This window comes from Stigmatopora argus, chromosome 23 (genome assembly GCF_051989625.1).
Source record: "Stigmatopora argus isolate UIUO_Sarg chromosome 23, RoL_Sarg_1.0, whole genome shotgun sequence".
NCBI classification, from domain to species: Eukaryota; Metazoa; Chordata; class Actinopteri; order Syngnathiformes; family Syngnathidae; genus Stigmatopora; species Stigmatopora argus.
In genome coordinates, this window is record NC_135409.1 from 2,984,860 (window position 1) to 3,006,314 (window position 21,455).

The following is a 21,455-nucleotide window of genomic DNA, read 5'->3' on the forward strand; positions in this document are numbered from 1 at the left end:
ATATTTAGTCAGCACTGGTCCTTTTTGAGGCGAGGGTTCTTGAGACATTTTCAAACGCCGCAAAAAAAAATGAACGTCAAAGAAAGCAACCGACTTCAGTGGCATGATTTCGGCCGTTGCGAGTTTCTCGACACATCCTGTGAGGAAAAATATGACTGCGAGTGTGTTTTTCCTGAGAGGAGGCGGCGGGCTCCAGACGCGTCCTTATCAGGCCCAGAGGGGAGGATGTGGTCAGTGCTGGGGGGCTGATGCTGCTGGCGTTCTCGCCGCGTGGAGGCCATTGTTAGTTCATAAGCCTCACTCTCTTTGGGTGAGCTAGGAGAACAACAACCCGACGTGCATTTGAACTGTTATTGGGACCAACTTCACAGCAGCCATGGTAATGAGCGACCAGACACTTTTTAGGGTAAAATACCAAATTCTGACAGTTCAATCTCTTTCAGAATTCTTGCCAGGAGGCTCAGTCTGACTTGGAGGTCATTTTGGAATTCCTAGAGGAGTACCACAGGCAAAACGCAGAAAACACCGGTAAGAGAAACGTAGTAATGAGCTACTTTTTTTGGTTGTTTTTTTTGTTTGATGTGATGTTGCACCACAGGTGTGCAGGACAATCCAACCGGTGAGGACGACGATACTTGGGAGCAATGCTGGGAACCTCATGGGGAAGCAGTGAGTGATATACTACTTTTTATTTTCTATTATATTATTTAAATGAGTTTATTACCAGCAGAGGTCCAATCTGTTTGAAATGGGAGAATGAATGTTTGGTCATTCGCTGCCAGTGCCTCCCAATTCAAACGTCTATGGCAGCCAACTAATGAGTGAATATACGATTAATTATATATGTAGACACTAGGTTGTAGAATTAATTGATTTGTTATGCAGCATATAATCCAATATCATCAAAATACAAAATGATTATAGTTTTTGTTGTTGTTTTTTAAGGAAAAATCGGATCTTTCATCACTAAAATAGGCAGACACGTCCAAACCGATTTGTATTTTTTATCGCTTTTGGTCCATTGGAGCCAATGGTGTAATCGAGCGAAGGTCCTTGAATCGAATCCAATGACAATCCAAAGACAAATCATGTATTATACCATCATCAAAAATATTATTTTCTAGATGCGCCCCTCGATACGATTGTCTGTAAACTGTGTTATAGTCCAGGGGTGGTCAAACTATTCCAAGTTGTAGGTTTTTGTTCCAATCCTTCAAGAGGACACCTTTTCACCAATCTGGTGTCCTACAAATGCAATCGGTAGATTGCAGTCAGGCGTTTCTTGTTTCTGCAGAAACCTCATTGGTTAAAGTGTCTGCGCTTGATCGGTTGGAACACAAATCTGCACCCACCCTTGAAGACCGGTTTGCCCACCCCTGCTGTAGGCTATTGAAACAGCTTGAAAACCTGTCACAAGTCCCGATTTTGTCTCGGGTGCCAGCTCATCCCATGTGGCCCTCTGGCGGCGCCGCGGGAGGCCTCGTATGCCTCCGTCACAACGAGAAAATTAAGCAAACAGCAAACCACGGAGGCGGGCAGCGGTAAGTTCCCTTTCTGTTATGGCCGCGGGAACAAGAAACGTAACAAACTGTCTTTTGTTTTTTTTGTTTACATATCTAATTGATAGCCATCGTGTTTGAACGCCAGTCATTTTCTGGGAATTGTCGCTTTTGAGGAAATGACTAACAGTCATCGGTTTTGGCTGAAATGTGGGTGTGTGGTACACTGAAACAGTGAAACTCGATTCCATCTGATTTTCGCACTGATATTCTTCTTGCCTTTCTTGCCAATTTGCATTGGCAAGTGTTAGTAGACGCCATGGAAAACATCTCCATTGTTGTGATCGTGATTGAAAATGAAACAAAATGGCGACAATGGGTTCTAGTGACGTGTGTCCTTGGGCTAATCATACTAGACAGGCCTTTTCAAGTATTAAAACTAGCACATAAAGACACTGACCACTTTCTGTATTTCCCAGGTCGAAAGATGCGTCTGTTTCACTTCCTCTTCGAGATGCTGGAAGACCCCGGCATGGCCCACTGCGTGTCCTGGGTGCCGTCGTCGTCTTCGTCGTCGGGCGTCTTCCGCTTCTCCGCCCACAACAAGGACCAGCTGGCGGCTCTGTGGGGCCAGAGGAAGGGCAACAAGCGGCCCATGACGTACCAGAAGATGTCCAGGGCCCTGAGGAACTACGCCCGCTCGGGCGAGATCGTCAAGGTCAAGAAAAAGCTGACGTACCAGTTCGGCGAGAGCACCCTGATGCTGCTGCACAAGCATCATCGAGGAGAGCTTTAATTTAAACCTGTCAGGTTTTGGGGGGTTGGTGGATGGGTGTCTGTTCCTTGTGTGCCCTGTCAGTGTTTCGCCTTTTGTGTCCCTCCTGGTTTTCCTTCCTTTGTCTGACCCAGGTGTTCGTTATTTGTCATTAACCCCTGTGTTTTGGCATATCTTTTGTGGGAGTATTGTTTTGTGGCCCCTGTTCTTGTGAGTAAAGTTTTGCTTCTTCGTTCGATGTGCGTCTCGCCTGTTTAGTTTTTATTAGGTTATCTTTGTCCCAGTTTGGATTATTTGTATGGTTATTTTGCTTCCCACGTCTTGGGTTTGACTTCGCTACGCAGCCGGCAATACGTGACAAAACCGCTTTTGAATGAAATGACTGAGCCCGAAAATACCACAACCACCTACAGTTTGTATGTCAAGCTATATAAAACATGTTGTCACTCGAGCCACTAGGTGTCGCTAGAGTCTGACTAGCTGCGAAATCCCTCCCTTCTTTGGTCTTTGAGTGACCTCATGGCAAAACCACCCTTGTGATGTGAACACTCAGTGCATCTCCAACAATACCGAGTGGTTTTTGAGCTCTTTCCAGCCCCGGACCCACATGACACCCGTCTCCTTAAGCCCAGCATTTAATGCTGGAACCATACCCCTACCCACTCACCCTTAGTTATAAATGGGGCAATGTGGAGATGGCGAGCGCCTGTTACCAAGAAAGGCCACATGCCATAAACTTAAAAAGGAACTATAAAGTTTCATATTTTTGAACTAGGGCGGCACGACAAGCACTTAGCGCATGTGCCTCACAGTTCTGTCATCGAGGGTTCAATCCCAGGTTTGGATCTTCCTATGTGGAGTGTGCATGTTCTCCCTGGGCTTGCGTGGGTTTTCTCCGGGTACTTCAGTTTCCTCCCACATTCCAAAAACGGGCAGGATGGAAAACTCTAAATTGCTCCTCAGTATGAGTGTGAGCGGGAGTGGTTGTCTTTTGTCTCCCTGAGCCCTGCGATTGGCTGGCCACCAATTCGGGTTGCATCCTACCTGTGTCCATAGTCGGCTGGGATAGACTTTAGCACCGCCCGCGACCCTTGTGAGGATTAATTTTGAATCGGTGCTCCTGTTGTCTCTATGTGGTCGTGTCATTGTTGTTTTTGTAAAAATAGATGCGGCGGTTCGTGTTATGTGAGGAAGTGTCTCATGAACATTGGTTTCATGTAACACCCCTTGAGTATGTTTTTTTTGTGCGAAAACCCCTTTGGGTGACGTCATTCTTTGTTTTTCATGTGAGATGCACATGTCAAATGTCAAGGTTTACTGCAGTATTCTAAGTATAGTCTACAGAGCCAGCGCGCAGGCATCTCCGTGTGGTCGGAGGACAGCATTCCCGCCAGATTAAATTGATACCTGGCATGCGGCGTCGGGGTGCAGCGTGTCATCTCAAATGTTCCCTTTACCGTACGTAAATCCACTTTTCTTTCATTGAGTTCAAAACGTGAGCACGTGGAGAGATTTTGGTTTTTCAGCTTGTCTGACAGAGGCTCCTCAAGGCTCGCGTGTGCGTCCATAGAAACATTTCGCTTCGTAATCTGTTGAATTAATTACAATTGCCGCAAATAGGACCCCGCTCTTGTGCTGGGGGGCGTGTCGGCCTGGCACTGTAGTTTATTTTGAGTCCATCCTACATACGCCATCCTTTGGCTATAAATAATCTCTAAATCCACCGTGGAAAGTAATCCTTAGAAAAACACCCTAAAGGATCCTTTGAGGTGCATGCGGGGAAAAGTGACCCGAACGTTTAAGAAAGTCAAATATTTTTGTTTGAGTGATGACTCCGAATGCAGAGGACGGGCATTCTTGCTTTGATTCTTGAGCCAATGGTTAACTGGTAATGGGGGCGGAGGAAATCTCGGTCAGTCAAATGTTTTGGACACAGTCTTTGATTCAAAAATTGAAAATGTGGGTGAATTTTGCCTTGCTGGTGCCTTCCTCCAATCCAAAATGGTGGCATGTCAGCTGATGAGTTGGAGACAGTGATGCTCAGTGCGGACCAGATAGAGCTGGACTTTCCACAAGAGAGGAGAGGAGGAGCGTGCCCCCTATCTATATAAGGCCTGAAAGCCTTGACCTCTTCTGGATCTGTCGCCGTTCCTCCTCTCCTCTCCTCCCCCTCGCCGAAACCTCCAAAACGTATCCCCGCGCCCTCCTCATTTCGCATCACTCTCGCCCGAGTGCGCCAAGGCTGTCTGGCTCTACCCTTGCAGGTGGACTCCCCGCGCCTCGTCCCAGCGACCCTCCCGTTGAGCCCCGCGGCCTGGAAGTTGCCATTTGTTTGACTGCCCGACACTCGTTTTAGGACTTGACTCAAGATGCCAGAGCCCGAGAAGAAAGGTATGGGTGCCGCTAGGATGACCGCGAGTAACTCTAGCTCGCGACAAGCCTTTCGGGGGCAAAAGAGAGACCTTGCCGTTTCGTTTTGCTTGCCGTTTCACATGATGGATGCAAGAATTGCATGTGTGGAACGCCAAAGAAGCATGAGCCAAGCGGTGATGCTCGTGAGGGAACCGTCCTGCACATTTGGGATCACTATTACAAGGAGTTGCAGTTGTCTCGCAGATGATTAATGACAAAGTACATATTAAACTGGACACCTCATTTAAGCACGCCATCACGCCGCCCTAACTTTGGAGCCCAGACATCTGTCATCGGCAAAATCGCATCCATCAACATTCCTCTTTAATCCCTGCCCGTCTATCATTATGCGCTGGTATTACCGTTGCCTTCTCCGTTAGCAGCTCTGTGGCTCATCAGATATCCCTTTGAACAGTAAATCAACTTTTTTAGAAATTTTATATGAAGAAATGTGAAATGTAGCCTCCTTTTGATAGCTGAGACAGCTTTTGTCCCCCTTTTTAAATAAACCTGCCATCCACATCTAAGGCGTCTTTCTGCCAAAATACCATTGGGACATGATACACTGTACGTTTTATATGATGGACGCTATGCAGACTAAGCAACCAAAAACTTTACAAATCCTCGCTGCGTCTCAAGTGTTGAGTTAATTATAAATAGTTTATTTTGCAGAGTCAAATTTTCGTGCCCATTACGACATGCCTTTTTTTTGTGCAGGACTTTGGTATGTGATATTTATGTTTATAATGTAAGACTGCTCCGGGGGGGTCATTGGCTTGCGTGAGATGCCATTAAAGGCTTTATCCAAATTGAGAATTTGGTACAAGGGGTTCTTTGTTTGTTCTTTCCCTCAGCGTGAACATCCACTGATCTCCTCAGAGACAGTCAGTGACACGCATTAGCCATAAATAGCCGAACATCCCATAGGGGTACAGTAAATGTGCGCTGAAAAGTATTGTTCTTCAAATGAGTATGACCAGCTGTTCTTTTCGGCAGCCCTCCCACTTTGGACATGATGGGCCGCCAGAGTATCTCTTGGGGCCAGGATTCTTGTCCCTGGAATAGTTCAGAATGAGCGCCCTGTAAATCCCTGTGCCTTGTTCCATGCCATCTCCCTCCAATGACAGCCAAGCCTCCGCCTCCCCCCAATGGCCAGGCGTGAGATCAGACAACCCCTAGCTACTTTATAGATCACTCAAAAGGGAACTAGCCACCCCTTTGACCCCGAGCCAGACGCCTTCAACTACTGTCCTGACCTGGCACTTCCTGCTCTTGGGTTTCACTTAAAGTCAAGCTTTAAGCATTGTCTCCACTTGGTAGAATCTTTATTGACTCGGCCTCATGAATCAAGACAGGTTGTGAGACCATTGTCGGAGAAAAAAAATCCATGTTAGGAGTGACGTCGGCATCAGTCAAAACCTCGGTGAGCCCCTTTCTGTCTGTGCGCTAGCTTACGCAACAGCTGAAAGTACCTGCAACCTTGTCAGCTGAACCGGGAGACCTCTGGTGTAAAACCAAACTTTTCTACGCACTCTTTAACTCTGCGGCCGCGAGGGCTCACCTGCTCCTGGGGGGAATGATGCAACCCCGTAGTACCGCGACGCAGTGTTTGGAAGTGAGCGTCGCGGCTAATTTTAGGTGGTGGAATGCAGAAATGGAATCATAACAAAATTCGTGGATAACCATCTGAGACGGCAATGGGAGAAAGTGTACACACGCGATCATACCGCACCCTACATCGTCAATGAATGTGCTGGAAATGAGAAACTCATTCCTGACTGCATTCAAGTACTGGGTGTGCCTTTGTTGGCCCGAGATCTGCACTGCACCCATTTAAAAAACCTCCAATGGTTATGCATTTTGTGGCAGTTATCACTTTGCAGGTGTTTATTTTACTCCATAAACATCGACTGTAGCGTCAGGTTGCAAATAAACATCCCCTAGCATGTGCACATTTATAATGTGCTTTGACGCGAAGAAATGAACACCTAAAGATGACTCCTTTTCATTGTTCCAACCGGAGCAAATGTTGCTAAACTCCCTTCCTAGATTCGACCATCTCCCATGGTTCTGTGCTCCAATAACCTACTAATAATGTAATGCTGAGGATCCTGATTAGCTTTTGTGTCCTAGGCATGGTTTTCCTTATCGAAGTTCGAATCAGTTAACAAAATAGCACATCAAAAGTCAAGAACTATTTTGTCATGAATGTCTCCTTTCTTTTCTCCCTTTAGATGAGACACCAAATGGCCAACCGGAAGGTGAGTATTTAACAAAGCTCTCTCCTCTTGTCACCTTGCACCATTTAATGAAAATCAGACACCAGACTCGTCTCTGATTTGGTAAACGTATAGCTCTGGAGGGTCTAACTCCATGTTCCATTGTTCAACCAAGCTTGAATGGAACAGAAATGTAACCAACAATCACAATTTGACCCATTTGGCCACTGCTGAACAAGGACTATTCTTTTAAATAGAATATTATCCTGCAAAAGCTGAACGAGACCACTGACGACATTCATTTTTCTGCACGGTTTTAGTGTCGAGGGAGAGCAATGAGCCCTCTGCGTCTTTTCTTTCTGTCTCCCCGAGAGAAGATCCCAAATCATAAGACAGGTTGATCCTTCAAGACAACATGGACGTGCTGCGAGCTGTCAGCATCTCTGGCATTCCTGTCGCTCGGCAGCTGATCCCTGACTGTTGTTTCAGCTGACGCGTTGGGCCGCCCCATGCGGGGGCAAGTGGATTGTGGGCGGTGGGCAACGAGCGGCTAGCTTTTCGCCGCCGCTGAGATTTGACCTTGGAGCCGCAGCATCTTGAGGCTCGGGCTGGGAGAAGTTGTCCGAAAGGCCCCCTAAAAATACCCCGCCGGGACTTTTGCAGAATGAATACAGCAGTGGCTCAAATGGAAGACTGTGATTACACTTACTGTTTTAAGTATACTGGTAGTAGATTGTCAATCAGCAAAACTAACGACTTTTGACGATCAACAATCCCAATCAACACATGGATATTCATTAGCAGCAAATGACATTGTTGGTGTTTGTCTTGTGAGAATGCAATGTCAAAAATATCATTGTGCGTCCGCCAGTATGCATTGATGTGTGGATTTTTGTGTACACGAGTGTGAGAGCAGCGTGACAAATGCTTTGAAAAGCTTTGTGCTCATCCAAATCCATCGACCGCTTTATATCTGTCACATTATGTTCAGAAAGTTTCGCACCAGACGGTAAGTGTGCCCCGCTCCAACCTGCGATTTCCTTGGAGGTCTCTCCACCCCCAGGTGGGTAACGTTGGCCACCCTCCACCCATAATCCACCTACTGCCACACACACTGACGTCACGTGTTGGTTTGGGCTGTGCCATTACCAGAATTCTATCTTTAATTTACACTTTGCGAGGTCTGCAGCTTCATTGTGGAGGAGGTACGATTGTGTTCTGTGGTTCCTACCATCCTGCTCTGCCTTGCACTTGTCTTGTGGCTTGCCGCTTTTCACTCTTAAGACATTTTTGCAATATTCAACTAGAAATTGTAGAGGAACCAGGGTGGAGGAGGGTACGATTTGGGTGGTAGAAGTGAAAAGGTAGGTGTGGTTAGGAACAGGGAATAGAAACAGGGCATAAATGTACTAGCAGACTTTAATATAGTTTAGCGTGCATCTCAAGAAATGAGACTACTAAACGTCTCAAAAGGAAATGATCACACATCACCTTTATCGCCAAGACAAAGTGGGTGCCTATGTACAGCAAGACCAGGAAGAACCTAAACTCTCTTTGTAGAGATGCACAACGCATACGCCGTTAAACTCGAAAGCTGCTTTTTGGGTGGCCATTGTTGCACCCCTTTGCCCCACGCCGATTTGACCATCCACGATTCACTCGTTGCTTGAGGCGCTTGCAGGAATGAGGACTGTCAAAGGTCCTTGTGTTCTAGCAGGCCTTTTTTGGGCTTGTCTGTGCACAATCACCTGCTCTGCTCACCAGTGAAGAATTTGCGCTAGCAGGTGGGGCTATATGTCAACAAAAACCTTTATTGCAGATGACGATGCCACCGCATCGACTAGTCAGGCTCCACTGTCCTCTGGAGGTTAGTAGCCAAAACAGTCATTATTTGCGATGATGACTGCGCTGTCTGCACTTGCGTTAAGATAAGCCGCAGTAACATTTCCCCAAGTGGTCGGGATCTTACTTGGATGAAGTCCAATGTGAGCATGACCTCTGTCTTTGCACTTAAGACTCCCAGTGGAATACATAGTCTGCTCAACTCCGACATGCAGTCACAGTGTATATGACAGCATAGCATCAATAAAGGCAGTGATGCCACCGACATTGGGACTCCACATGTATGTTATGTACCTATTCATACTGTGGATGCCACGGGTAGCCGTACATGGTGCGATTTATTTGCACTTTTCTACTGATGTGTCACGTTGAAGGACTGGCGTTTTTTTTAGGATGGACATTGGGAGTTGAAAGCAGTATTTTTGAGCCTCCCCTTATAATGTGATGACTGTGCTTTTTTCGCAGAGGAAGCCAATACACTCAAGAAACTGTCAATTGAGCTGCCTAGTAAGAACCTCTATTCAGTCCCATGACAACGTTTCTGACTGATGCGGTCGCCTTTCCCTAAATGACTACAATTAAAAATTAGAGAGTAGAACACGCGTCGGCAGGCGTGTTTTTGGTGTGTTTGGACGACTTTTGGTAGTACAACAGAGAAGTGGGGATGTCTCCTTTTTAACAAATTAACATGTTAACTCCAGATTAAATGTCGCCCTCTGATTATTTCCCTTTAAACACCAAATAGAATCCACTGTCAGTACTCCCTGCCAAGAACTAATCGCTTGACGTTTGTTTGGGTTGGCGTGTGCCTGCCGCAGCGGACTTTACAGTACTATTCCCGCAAATATGCTTCTCTTTGTCTTTATTTAGATGATAGCGTCCCTGTTACATCCATGGGGAGAAAGGATTCAGGTAATTGAGCGGTAGACAGTCACGAGATCATGTTAATCATGTCACGCGCGTCAGGGAATCGAGAATAGTGTCGATCAGATTTAGCTCCTCTGACATCCTTGTTGGACATCATGGAAAGTAAGTTTCGTTTTCCCGCATTTCTACCTCATGCTTTCAATGTCGCTTCAACTGCTCTGCTGCTGAAAGGGAGCGAATGTGTCCAGGTCTGCGTCTTTCTGTCTGTGTACAAAAAAAACAGCGATAAAATTGAGTAGAATTTGTAAGGTTTTGGACAGATGGGGATAAAAACGGTTGTTTTATTCTCTTGAAAACAATAACACCCGTGTGCATTTGTTCTCAATGTGAACCAGTGTGGTCTTTGGGTGAGTCTCAGTCCGCGGAGGAAGTGGACAAGCCCATCGAGACCCCCACCTCCACCCTGCTAACGCTGAAACCCGTTAGCGGCACGGTGACCGTGGGTAAGCCGAACAGACGAAGACAACAAAACAGCTAACGTGAAAGATTCTTGCAATATCTTCAGCTAAGTTGAAAACACATTTGTTGACTTTGAGTCAAGTATCCCGTCAAATGGTGTTTCCCAGAATCCTGGACGGGAAGCCAACGGAAATTGCATATCAGGGAAACAATGTCACCGATAGCGTTTGTCTTTTAAGGTGGCGATATCACCTTTGTGGCAAAAGTGGAGGCCAAAGACCTACTGCGCAAACCCACCGTCAAGTGGTTTAAGGGAAAATGGATGGACTTGGCCAGCAAGACAGGGAAGCACTTGCAGCTCAAAGAGACCTTTGACCGCAATACCAAGGTAAGACGGGGCCACGACGGTCCGGCAGACAAAGCAAGCACTTAGGTGACGCTAGACAAGTGCATCTATGCGAGCAGGTCCATACGTTTGAGATGCAAATCATCAAGGCTAAGGAAAACTATGCAGGCAACTACAGGTGCGAAGTCAGCCTCAAGGACAAGTTTGACAGCTGCTCCTTCGACCTGGAAGTGAAAGGTCGGTAAGCACGCCAAAAGGGCCTTCCTAGCAAGGCGCGCGAACAAAGAATGTGTTACTGTGAACGTCCCAACCCTGTCTTCCAGAAGCTGGGGGATCGCAAAGTATTGATATTCGATCCGCTTTTAAAAGGAGGTAATGCAAGGAGACACGGTGGTATTTTCACGTGTGTGTTCAGTATGCAACACAAAAGGTACTATCTTGTAAATGCATACAAAATATGATATGATTGATAGCGGTTGTATCATGATAATCACCCCACCAACTCAAAGCGCCTTTACCCAATTAAAGGCCAACAACTCTGATACATGACATCACTCCCCTAAACAATGTGAAAGCAATACAAAGCATCCCGGCGTGGTTGCATCGTCGCTCTGCGGCGATGCCAATGTACGCCGGACTTACACAAATCGCCTCATTTCAAAACCAAAGTTTTTGTGTAAGCCCCAATCACTTGTTAGCGCCCAGCTAATACACTGATTGAGCGTTGGCTTTCGGTTGCTCTTTTAGCATTGTTTTCTCATGAAATTAATCTCTCCTTGTTAACAACAGCACTGACGGCCAAGAAGATGCAGGGGAGCTTGACTTTAGCGCTCTCCTTAAACATAGGTGAGAACCATATGCCTGCCAGCTGTGTGGATGTTGCCCTATTTTTAAAGTATTGGTTTCATGTGCTTCTTTGATTCACATAATGCCACGGCAAGCCTATGTCTAGCACGCTACTCTTGGTTGACCAAAAGTGCGTATAGAAGCTAAAGCTAAGCAGACACAGCCATATAAATTATCCATTTATTTTGGGCTTGTCTCTTCTTCTCCCCTACATATTCAGAAATCAAAGGTTAGTAGAACGAAAACCCTAGAAATTAAAAGCATTAGACCTTACCGCGGGTGAGTATCGTAATGTTCTAGAGTCCACAGCATGTCAGGGGCTCCCCAATTGGACGAACAAAGTGTGTTGGCGTACTGTAGTTTGGTAACACTCCATTTTGGAAGCAGCATTCTGAATGGCCCCCGCTCGTAGTCGGCAATGATGGAAACACAGTCGGTCCCGGAGCGATGTTTCGCATCGTTAAAGACGCAGAGGGAGCCGCGGAGAAATGATGCGGGAAAATAGTGTTATCGCTACGTTGTCATTCTATTTCAAGTGGGAAATAAAAGGCAAACGCAGCCTTGTTTATTTCGACGTTCCGCATAAATAAATGGAAATAAACAAAAGGTGTACAGAGCGTAATATTCTGTGACTCTTTTTACCATGCTAACTGCCAGACATTTGGAAAAATGTCAATGAAAGACGGGTTTTGACTGGATGTTGTACTGACACAGACCACACTCAAGCACAAAGAGTTGACTAACCAGGAACTCACAATCTAATCGGACACCCAACTTGATTCTAATTTCATGCAAAAGCATCCTGGAATGAAATCGATGGAATGCGTACAACGCAAAGAGATGGGCTAGATGGAAAAAGTCAAAAGAAAAAATGACTAGAATGACAGTTTTCATCTAATGTTGTTCAGGATTTGGCCATTGATGGACTTTGCGTATCAAACATTCCTGTACACATAAAGCCCATCTCGTTGTTTGTCATGTCTTGAGGAAATGGACGTAGTTGTACCGTACAGAATTTACCGTTGGAGTTCGAGTTATTCGGGAGATGTTGCAAACACCATCCGATGACTCCCGCCCTTACACAATATCCAACACCGCCAGGGAACATAAACAGCAGGACGACACTCCCGAGGTGGATGTGTGGGAGATCCTCAAGAAAGCCCGTCCGGATCAGTACGAGAAGATTGCCTTCATGTATGGTATTACAGATCTGAGAGGACTGTTGCGCAGAATGAAGAAGATTCCCAAAGAGGAGAAGAAGAGCGAAGGTGAGGAAGTCTTACCTTTCAAATTCCAGACAGTACTCAACCGACATAAATGCACCGTTTCACAGCTTTTGCAAAGAAGTTGGATCCTGCGTATCAAGTGGATAAAGGTGGCAAGATCCGCCTGATCGTGGACTTGACAGATCCCACGGTTGACCTAAAGTGGTACAAAAATGGACATGAGATCCGTCCAAGTCCCAAGTATGTGCGCACGTCACCAGTTGTGAATCCTGAATGTTGTTTGCCATTTACACACAAATGAAGCGCATTTCATACAATGCCATTCATTTGCGGAAAGTGTCTATATAGTTGATAGTGTCTATATTGTCTTGCCAACATTTTCTCGACTTCAGTGTGGCTCTTGTTAGTTTACGTGACTCGAGAGCTACATTTGAGTGATAAACTGCTGTGTTTAATTGCTCCTTGTACGCGTTTGTACAGGAAAGGGTGGTAACTCTCATACAGGTCTTTAACTGAGCGTGGCTTTTTGACACTTGAGAAGATGAGTCAATTTCAGGGTGTCATCCTAAATGGCTTCTACACTGCCAGAGAAACCTCTTTTGAAATCAGTGTCAAAGCCATGCCAAATGTCAAGGCCATGCCAAGCTAAAGCCATTTGGGAGGCTATTGCTGTGTTCTGGTTTCCTCACCAGGACTTCCTGCTGTCTTTGTTGACTACTCGCCACAGGCATGATGTCTCTCTGTCCATGTCTGTATGTGTGTGTGTCTGTTTGTCATCGTGTGATGCGCCTTCCCGTCTGCCCTAATGTCTTCGTTCACACTCCGTGCACTATGGCCCTGCTCTGACTCTGCCGCTGACCTTAAGTCAAAGGAAGTAAGTTGATTCGCCTATCCTGCTATTTCATAGTCTAGTATGGCAGAAGGAACCGTCGTCTGATCCAACATGCATGATGTATGGTCTAGACTTGATTAGACACTTCTCTACTGTACAAGGTGGTTTGGAAAATGAATGAATAGGTACGAAGTTGTTCTCTCAAGCTAACAAATCACTCATGTTTAGGTACATATTTGAGCACAAGGGTACACAAAGGATCATGGTCATCAACAACTGCGGCATGAATGATGATTCGGCGTATTCTGTGGCGGCGGGGGACGAGAAGTGCTCCACAGAGCTGTTTGTCAAAGGTGTCAGATGCAAACATTTTATCTAGACCTCTGGCAGTCGTTTTACTTGAGCGCTCTCTGACTGCAGAATTGCCGGTGAAGATCGCTAAAGGAATTGAACCCGTGACAACCACGGTGAATGAGCGGATCGAACTGATGTGTGAGGTCTCAGAGGAAGGTGCGCCGGTCAAATGGTAAGGCGGAGGTTTAAAACCCAGACAAGGATTATGTAGAAATGTCCTTTTCTTGAACCACGCCTAATGATCATTCTCTCAGGATGAAGAACGGTGTTGAGATTCCAACAGGGGTTCGATCCAGATATCGAGTAAAGTGCGAGGGAAACAAACACTATCTTGTGATCGATGATGCCTCCCTGGAAGATACCGGGACTTATTCCATCATGGCCTCTGGTGGCTCGTCCGAAGCTCACGTACAGGTTGACTGTACGTAAACACCGATGCTTCTTCAATTTGTTCTTACTGAATATTGCGTTCTTAATCTATGACTTGAACTTCCTTTGGCAAATTAGTGAAACCACTGAAGATCCATCAGGACCTGCAGGATACAAAGGTGGTGCTGGGCAAGCCCTTAAAGCTGCAGTGTGAGATATCTCCGGGCAACGTCCCCGGCCGATGGTACAGGAATGGACAGTTGATCCAACCCAACGACCGCATCAGCATCACACACAAAAATAGGTATAAGCTAATTGCCAGACTTGTGAAAAAGACTGCATAAGTGTTGAATCATGTTTTTTTCAGGGTTCACGAGCTTTCAATTGAAACAAGCTCCCTTCACGATTCAGGAGATTACACTTTTGTACCTGAAGGGTACTCACATAGCCTTTCTGCCAAGATTCATGTCATAGGTACGTACGTTCAAATAAGGCACAGGGAGTTCACATCTCACACACCCGGAAATTGGCTAAGCATTTCATGTTCTTTTTCTTTAGATCCACCAAAGGTTCACTTGGAGGGCTTGAACTTCGTCGACAACACTGTGACAGTCGTTGCCGGAAACAAAATGCGCTTGGATATCCCAATAAGTGGAGAACCAGCCCCCAAGGTGGTGTGGATGAAAGGCGAAAGGGTCAGTGTCCAACTTTTGTGTGCACTTTGGGTAAAGAGTACTTGGGAAAGTTTGAACCCGTTTGGTCACCCGCATTTCTGTCGCAGGTAATTTTGGAGTCCGGAAATCGCGTCCGAGCTGAAACATATGTTGACCAGACTACCCTGACCATCGAAATCACGGAGCGTGAAGACACGGGCAATTATAAGCTAGTCCTTCAAAATGAGGCTGGTGAGGCCTCGGCAAGTATCAAACTGAAGGTCGTAGGTAAGAGACCAAATAAGAAATACAGTTGTGGTCAAACGCTTACATACACTTGTGAAGAACATAATGTCATGGCTCTCTTGAGTTTCCAGTTATTTCTGTAACTCTGATTTTTCTCTGATAGAGTCATTGGAACAGATACTTCTTTGTCACAAAAAACATTCATGAAGTTTGGTTCTTTTATCACTTTATTATGGGTGAACAGAAAAAAAGTGATCAAATCTGCTGGGTCAAAAATATACATACAGCAGCGCTAATATTTGGTAACATGTCCCTTGGCCATTTTCACTTCAATTAGGCGCTTTTGGTAGCCATCCACAAGCTTCTGGTTGAATCTTTGACCACTCCTCTTGACAGAATTGGTGCAGTTCAGTTAAATTTGATGGCTTTCTGACATGGACTTGTTTCTTCAGCATTGTCCACAAGTTCTCAATGGGGTTTAAGTCAGGACTTTTGGAAGGCCATTCGAAAACCTTAATTCTAGCCTTCTTTAGCCATTCCATTACCACTTTTGATGTGTGTTTGGGGTCATTGTCCTGTTGGAACACCCAACTGCACCCAAGACTCAATCTTCGGGCTGATGACTTTAGGTTATCTTGAAGAATTTGAAGGTAATCCTCCTTCTTCATTATCCCATTTACTCTCTGTAAAGCACCAGTTCCATTGGTAGCAAAACAGCCCCACAGCATAATACTACCACCACCGTGCTTGACGGTAGACATGGTGTACTTGGGGTTAAAGGCCTCACCTTTTCTCCTCCAAACATATTGCTGGGCATTGTGGCCAAACAGCAATTTTTGTTTTGTCTGACCACAGAACTTTCCTCCAGAAGGTCTTATCTTTGTCCATGTGATCAGCAGCAAACTTCAGTCGAGCCTTAAGGTGCCGCTTTTAGAGCAAGGGCTTCCTTCTTGCACGGCAGCCTCTCAGTCCATGGAGATGCAAAACACGCTTGAATGTGGACACTGACACCTGTGTTCCAGCAGCTTCTAATTCTTGGCAGATCTGATTTTTGGTGATTCTCGGTTGAAGCTTCACCCTCCTGACCAATTTTCTCTCAGCAGCAGGTGATAGCTTGCGTTTTCTTCCTGATCGTGGCAGTGACAAAACAGTGCCATGCACTTTTTACCTAAAAACAATTGTTTGCACTGTTGCTCTTCGGACCTGCAGCTGCTTTGAAATGGCTCCAAGTGACTTTCCTGACTAGTTTAAGTCAAGGATTCGATTTTTCAGATCCATGCTGAGCTCCTTTGACTTTCCCATTGTAGCGTTTGTGGGCGTTTGCATCCAATGAGCCCTATTTAAATGGCCTCAGACAAGTCACCAGCTGTAGTCACTCATAATCACTCACAAGAAGTTAAGAGGCCATGCTATGAAGCTCATTTCACTGACACAACTTTCTAAGTCCCCAAAATTGCTAATTCGTGTTGCTGTATGTATATTTTTGACCCAGCAGATTTGATCACTTTTTCTGTTCACCCATAATAAAGTCATAAAATAATCAAACTTCATGAATGTTTTTTATGACAACGAAGTATCTGTTCCAATCACTCTATCAGAGAAAAATCTGAGTTATAGAAATAACTGGAAACTCAAGAGAGCCATGACATTATGTTCTTCACAAGTGTATGTAAACTTTTGACCACAACTGTATATGTTGAATTCCTTTTACAGAATCTTCCAAATTTCAATTCCCTTTCTCCCCCGTATCTCTAGACATCCCCGATTCTCCAGATGCTCCTTTGGTCCCTGTGATTGGAGGTGATTGGTGCTCCATGACATGGGAGCCACCCAAATATGACGGCGGTTCACCAATCTTAGGTAATTCTTGAAGCCCAACCTTCAAGCTTGATTATTTGGCGAAATAACCTAAGCACCGTGTCCTCCAAAGGCTACTACATTGAGAGAAAAAAGAAGCAGAGTTCAAGATGGATGAGAATTAATTTTGACCTGATCAAAGAGACAACCTATGAGCCCAAGAAGATGATCGAAGGTGTGCCTTATGAAGTGCGGATATTTGCAATCAACGCAATCGGAGTGTCCAAGCCTAGTGAACCATCTAAAGCCTTTACCCCCCTTGGTGAGTCATTCAAATGATCCCTAAAAATGTCTACCATGGCAATGGATCAACTTTCCTGGCACAGACTCTGGAGTACGTACCTAATTTGAAAACAATACTGTCATCAGCGTGTAATGCGGCTTAGGAGGCTGTTGTCATTTTATTTATTTATTTTTTGCTCTGAGTTCAGGTTGATTATTAAGTGCGTGATATGCCCTTGGAACCTCAGGCCCACAGCTGTTGCCTCCCGTTTCACCACCATCCAAAACATTTAGCTAAGACTTGCGTCGGCTACGCAGGCTATTCAGAAGATATTAAATATGACTTTATAATGACTGCCAAACCATCTGCGGATTATAGGTTTAGAAGATTAAGTCCAGAGAGCATGGGTTTGCAGACATTGAGGCGCCTTGCTCAAAGTGTTTATGTGCCGCTATTGTTTTTGTATGCTGTCACACAAACAAAAGTCTGATGAGCGTTATTTGCATCCTCCAAGCTGTGACCAGCGAGCCCACAATGCTAGTGGTGGATGACGTAACCGACACCACCGTGACCATCAAGTGGCGTCCTCCGGAGACAATCGGGGCTGCTGGACTCGACGGGTATTTAGTGGAGTACTGCCTTGAAGGATGTGAGAAAGAAAGCCCACCTAAAGCATCTCACTGGGCTTTCCAACGAGAAAATATGCAATGTTTCTTTACCGACAGCTGAGGAGTGGATCCCGGCCAACACCGAACTGATAGACAAGACCAGGTACACAATCAAAGGCCTGACACCTGAGAGCAAAGTCTTCATTCGGGTCAAGGCCGTCAATGCTGCTGGAGCCAGTGTTCCCCGAACAACTCAGCACGCTGTTCTTGTCAAGGAAGTTATCGGTAAGCAAATAATGCAGGGTAAAGAAAACTGCAAAATGAAAGTTGCCCCTTAAAAATACTGATCATGTCTTGAATGATGTGATACACATCTTAAGAACCACCTAAGATCCGTGTCCCCCGTCACCTGAAGCAGACTTACACCAAAAGAGTTGGGGAAGCGGTCAACCTGGTGGTGCCGTTCATGGTAAATCACCGCCATTCCACTCCATTTTCTTCAGCGTCATTGAGCAAAATTCTCCCAACATAGGGCAAACCTAGGCCGAAGGTCACCTGGCTGAAGGATGGTCAACCCATAGATCCGGCCCACGTGAGCATCCGTAATACAGACAGCGACAGCATCATCTTTATCCGAAAAGCAGAGCGTAGCCACTCTGGGAAGTACCACATGAATGTGCAGGTGGAAAGCCACGTGGATTCGGCCGAAATGGACATACAGGTCATAGGTGAGAGAATGAAGCGGATAAGGAACTCTTTCAAGGCCGAATCTTTTCCCTTCCACTTTTTCCCATTTCAATTCCGTCAGACCTGCCTGGGCCTCCTCAGATGGTAACCATCGAAGACGTCTGGGGAGAAAATGTTTCCCTGTCCTGGACACCCCCAAGAGATAACGGCAATGCTGCTATAACCGGCTACACCATTCAAAAGGCAGACAAGAAGACAATGGTAAGTAATGAAATCGAGGAAAGCCGCCAAGTCCATCGGTTTGCTCGTTTGTACCGTTTCTTGTGCTTAACATAGGAATGGTACACGTGCATTGAGCACTACCATCGCAACTCCATCGCCATCACGGAATTGGTGGTCGGGAATGAGTACTACTTCAGGGTTTTTTCAGAGAACATGTGTGGACTTAGCGAGTCGGCCACCCAAACCAAGAAAAGCGCCCTGATCGTCAAAGAAGGTACTGGTTTCAACCGGCGCTAAGAGAAATTCTCTGGCCTTCTCTGACCACATAGACAGGTTTCCACGTGACAACACTGGGTATCCCGCATGACCTCATGCCTTTTCCCTGGCAGACATGAAGATGAAACTCATCGAGCACAACGACCACGACTTCAACGAGGCTCCCAAGTTCACACAGCCGCTCATCAACACGTTTGGCATCGCTGGTTACAACACCACCCTCAACTGCAGCGTGCGCGCTCACCCCAAGGTAAGCGCTTCGAGCCAACAGCTCATCAGAACTCACGGGTCAAGGGTTCAACTGGAAGCCCATTTTCCTCAGGCCAAAGTGACCTGGATGAAAAACAAGATCATCATTGGCGACGACCCGCGCTATCGCATGTTCAGCAACCAGGGCGTGTGCACGCTGGAAATCAGGAAACCCAGCCCTTATGACGGTGGCATGTACACCTGCAGGGCCATCAACGACTTGGGGGAAGCCCAGGTGGAGTGTAAACTGGAGGTCAAAGGTAAGTGTAGTCCCAGAGCAGATAGCCGTGGCGGTTGCCTGGCACCACTTCGAATCGCTCTTGAATTCAAATAGTGAAATGTGTGTTAAAGAAAATCCAAAGGACTAGCGTGTCAGGACATGTAAGTATCTGTCCTTAGAACAATTAACCATTTTAAAGTTTCCTATCGCCATACATTCAGACAGCCATTCCCTTAAGTTATTTTGAAAGCCCCCTGCCGTCTACATATTTTCACGTAATGCATCTGATAAAAAAAAAGCAGACGTGACCACATTGTTTTTCCTTCTAATCCAAATCGGATATAAAGAACACTATTTTTTCCATAACACATTTGCCAACATTACCATTTGAAAGGCAATCACATAAGGACACCAGCAGGTAGCGTACATGTGTTTTAAAGTCATTTCATGTAAAATGTCACCTTTAAAAGTTTCATCCTCACTTGTATGGATTTTCTTTATCAACTCTAGTGCTACTTTCACTTGTTAACTCCTCATATAAAATGAATTCAATAATCACTCAGTGCTACGCCCCCTGGTACACACCTATAACACCATGCAAACATTTTTGTTAACCCCTATTCTCTTCTTTCTCCCCCAGTCCAAACTCAAGAATTATGAATGTTTGTTCTCACATAAGGTAAGCTTTCATATGGGTCTGTCATATGAAGCTTATGACATTCATGATGCATCCCGCCGTCAGCCTGCTTCTTAACTTTGAGTTGTTGGTTGGGACCATGGCCGCTCTTCCCCTTGCAGGAAGTACCACTCTCTTGGAAAGAAGTTTGGCCATTTTAATGTAATGGGATTTGCATGAATCCTCGTAGCTGGACTCCTTTACAAATCTATTCTGTATTTCTCGCTGGTTGCCATATTGCCGCTCTTAAGTGTTGTGTGCAGATGACACGAGGTGAGTAAATTGCTTGCAAACTGTATGTAAAATTAAACGAAAAAATGTTGTTGTTTTTAAATGTCTTTAAATACAAGAACACTCTTCTCTGCTGGATTAATATTTGTTTTTAAAAAAAAGCAGCTGTTTGTGCAAAGCATCAGCGCGTGTCTCAATTCAGTTCTACTTTGTTCGGAATGGTTGTTACAGAAATATTGAAAACAAAATTCTAATGAAGTCGCTTGCAAAATGATCTCAAAGTTAAAAGGAACCCGCATAACACGTAGCATCCAGTGCATAAAGGTCATCGCTACGTCAAATATTTAATAAATCAGGTGAAACTACTCACTTTTTGATGAGTCAACGATTGATGAAGACAAACACAATGGAACAACAAATGTTGAGAGAGCAATATTTACAGGCATATATTCTTTATCTTCTCCCTGTATAATGTTTTGCTACCCCCCAGTTGGCCATTTTATCGCTTCCAGTTCCCAAGTACGAAGCAGAACTGAATCGGGACAAACTACACCTTCCTTTAAGATACCCCTTTAACGATGAGTGTTTCTTCTCGCCCTCCCCCAAACCTTAGGAGGGTTCACCTTCTACGAACTCTTGCAACGCGGCGTGCCCCTCCACCTGATTGACAAGTACATGACCGAGACAAAGGTTGTTGAACAAGACAAGTAGAGACTTGTTGAGCTTTAGCCTCTAAACGCGCTGCTACAAGCGATGTCCTTTTTTTCTCACCTACACCCAACTACTACGGAGGCCAGCAACCGGGAGGCAGATGCAGGGATTCGAGGGCGAAGAGTTAAAAGGGCGGGCGTGATGGTCTTTTTTGTAATTTTTTTTTTTTTGTATGTCTACGCCAGCTCAGATGCATGTCGGCAGTGTTTCTGTTTTGCTTACGTGTGAAAACATTAAAAATAGCACTCTGTTCCTGGTGGGGCAATGCTTGGTTTGCACACTTTTGGGGTGTAAAAGCAACTGTTTGGTCTTTGTCTGAAGAAAGTTGTTGGATACATGTACGTGTCGATGACTCATTAGCATCTTATCGAGAGGGGGAAAGTGGTTTATAATCTGCGTGAAAAATTGTCATCTGGGGGTTCGTATTGGTGACCTGAACTGGGATTGAAGCTCTGTGAACATGCGCATGCCTTACCTTTGTAATTATGGCCCAAACTTAAATTGTCGACGTTGTGTTCAACCTGGCATTAAACTAACAGATTTGTGGGGG

General features: G+C 45.5%; 2 protein-coding genes across 8 annotated transcripts; both read left to right on the forward strand.

The window, feature by feature from the left end:
- The first annotated feature begins 9 nt into the window (after positions 1-9).
- spi2 (Spi-2 proto-oncogene) lies at positions 10-2,510 on the forward strand. The gene is made up of 5 exons (XM_077593475.1): positions 10-379; positions 444-528; positions 599-669; positions 1,442-1,541; positions 1,979-2,510. The coding sequence occupies exons 1-5, from the start codon at positions 377-379 to the stop codon at positions 2,293-2,295; spliced, it is 576 nt and encodes a 191-aa protein (XP_077449601.1). The 5' UTR covers positions 10-376; the 3' UTR covers positions 2,296-2,510.
- A 1,919-nt stretch (positions 2,511-4,429) lies between these two features.
- Positions 4,430-21,455, forward strand: mybpc1 (myosin binding protein C1). 7 transcript variants are annotated; one of them, XR_013298278.1, is made up of 27 exons: positions 4,430-4,665; positions 6,921-6,947; positions 10,010-10,117; positions 10,313-10,461; positions 10,539-10,656; positions 10,743-10,791; positions 11,209-11,265; positions 12,367-12,533; positions 12,599-12,731; positions 13,552-13,676; positions 13,744-13,849; positions 13,932-14,098; positions 14,185-14,350; positions 14,414-14,741; positions 14,828-14,987; positions 16,701-16,805; positions 16,876-17,064; positions 17,540-17,674; positions 17,751-17,918; positions 18,014-18,102; positions 18,166-18,361; positions 18,442-18,581; positions 18,657-18,816; positions 18,932-19,068; positions 19,141-19,327; positions 19,928-20,236; positions 20,808-21,455. XR_013298278.1 is itself a non-coding variant. In XM_077593468.1 (27 exons), the coding sequence occupies exons 1-26, from the start codon at positions 4,644-4,646 to the stop codon at positions 19,945-19,947; spliced, it is 3,408 nt and encodes a 1,135-aa protein (XP_077449594.1). In that variant the 5' UTR covers positions 4,430-4,643; the 3' UTR covers positions 19,948-19,966; positions 20,808-21,455. The 7 variants fall into 7 exon arrangements, 6 of the variants coding, with proteins under 6 accessions (XP_077449594.1, XP_077449596.1, XP_077449595.1 ...); XM_077593468.1 differs by having other exon boundaries at positions 19,928-19,966; XM_077593470.1 differs by lacking the exon at positions 19,928-20,236 and having other exon boundaries at positions 14,414-14,520; positions 14,605-14,741.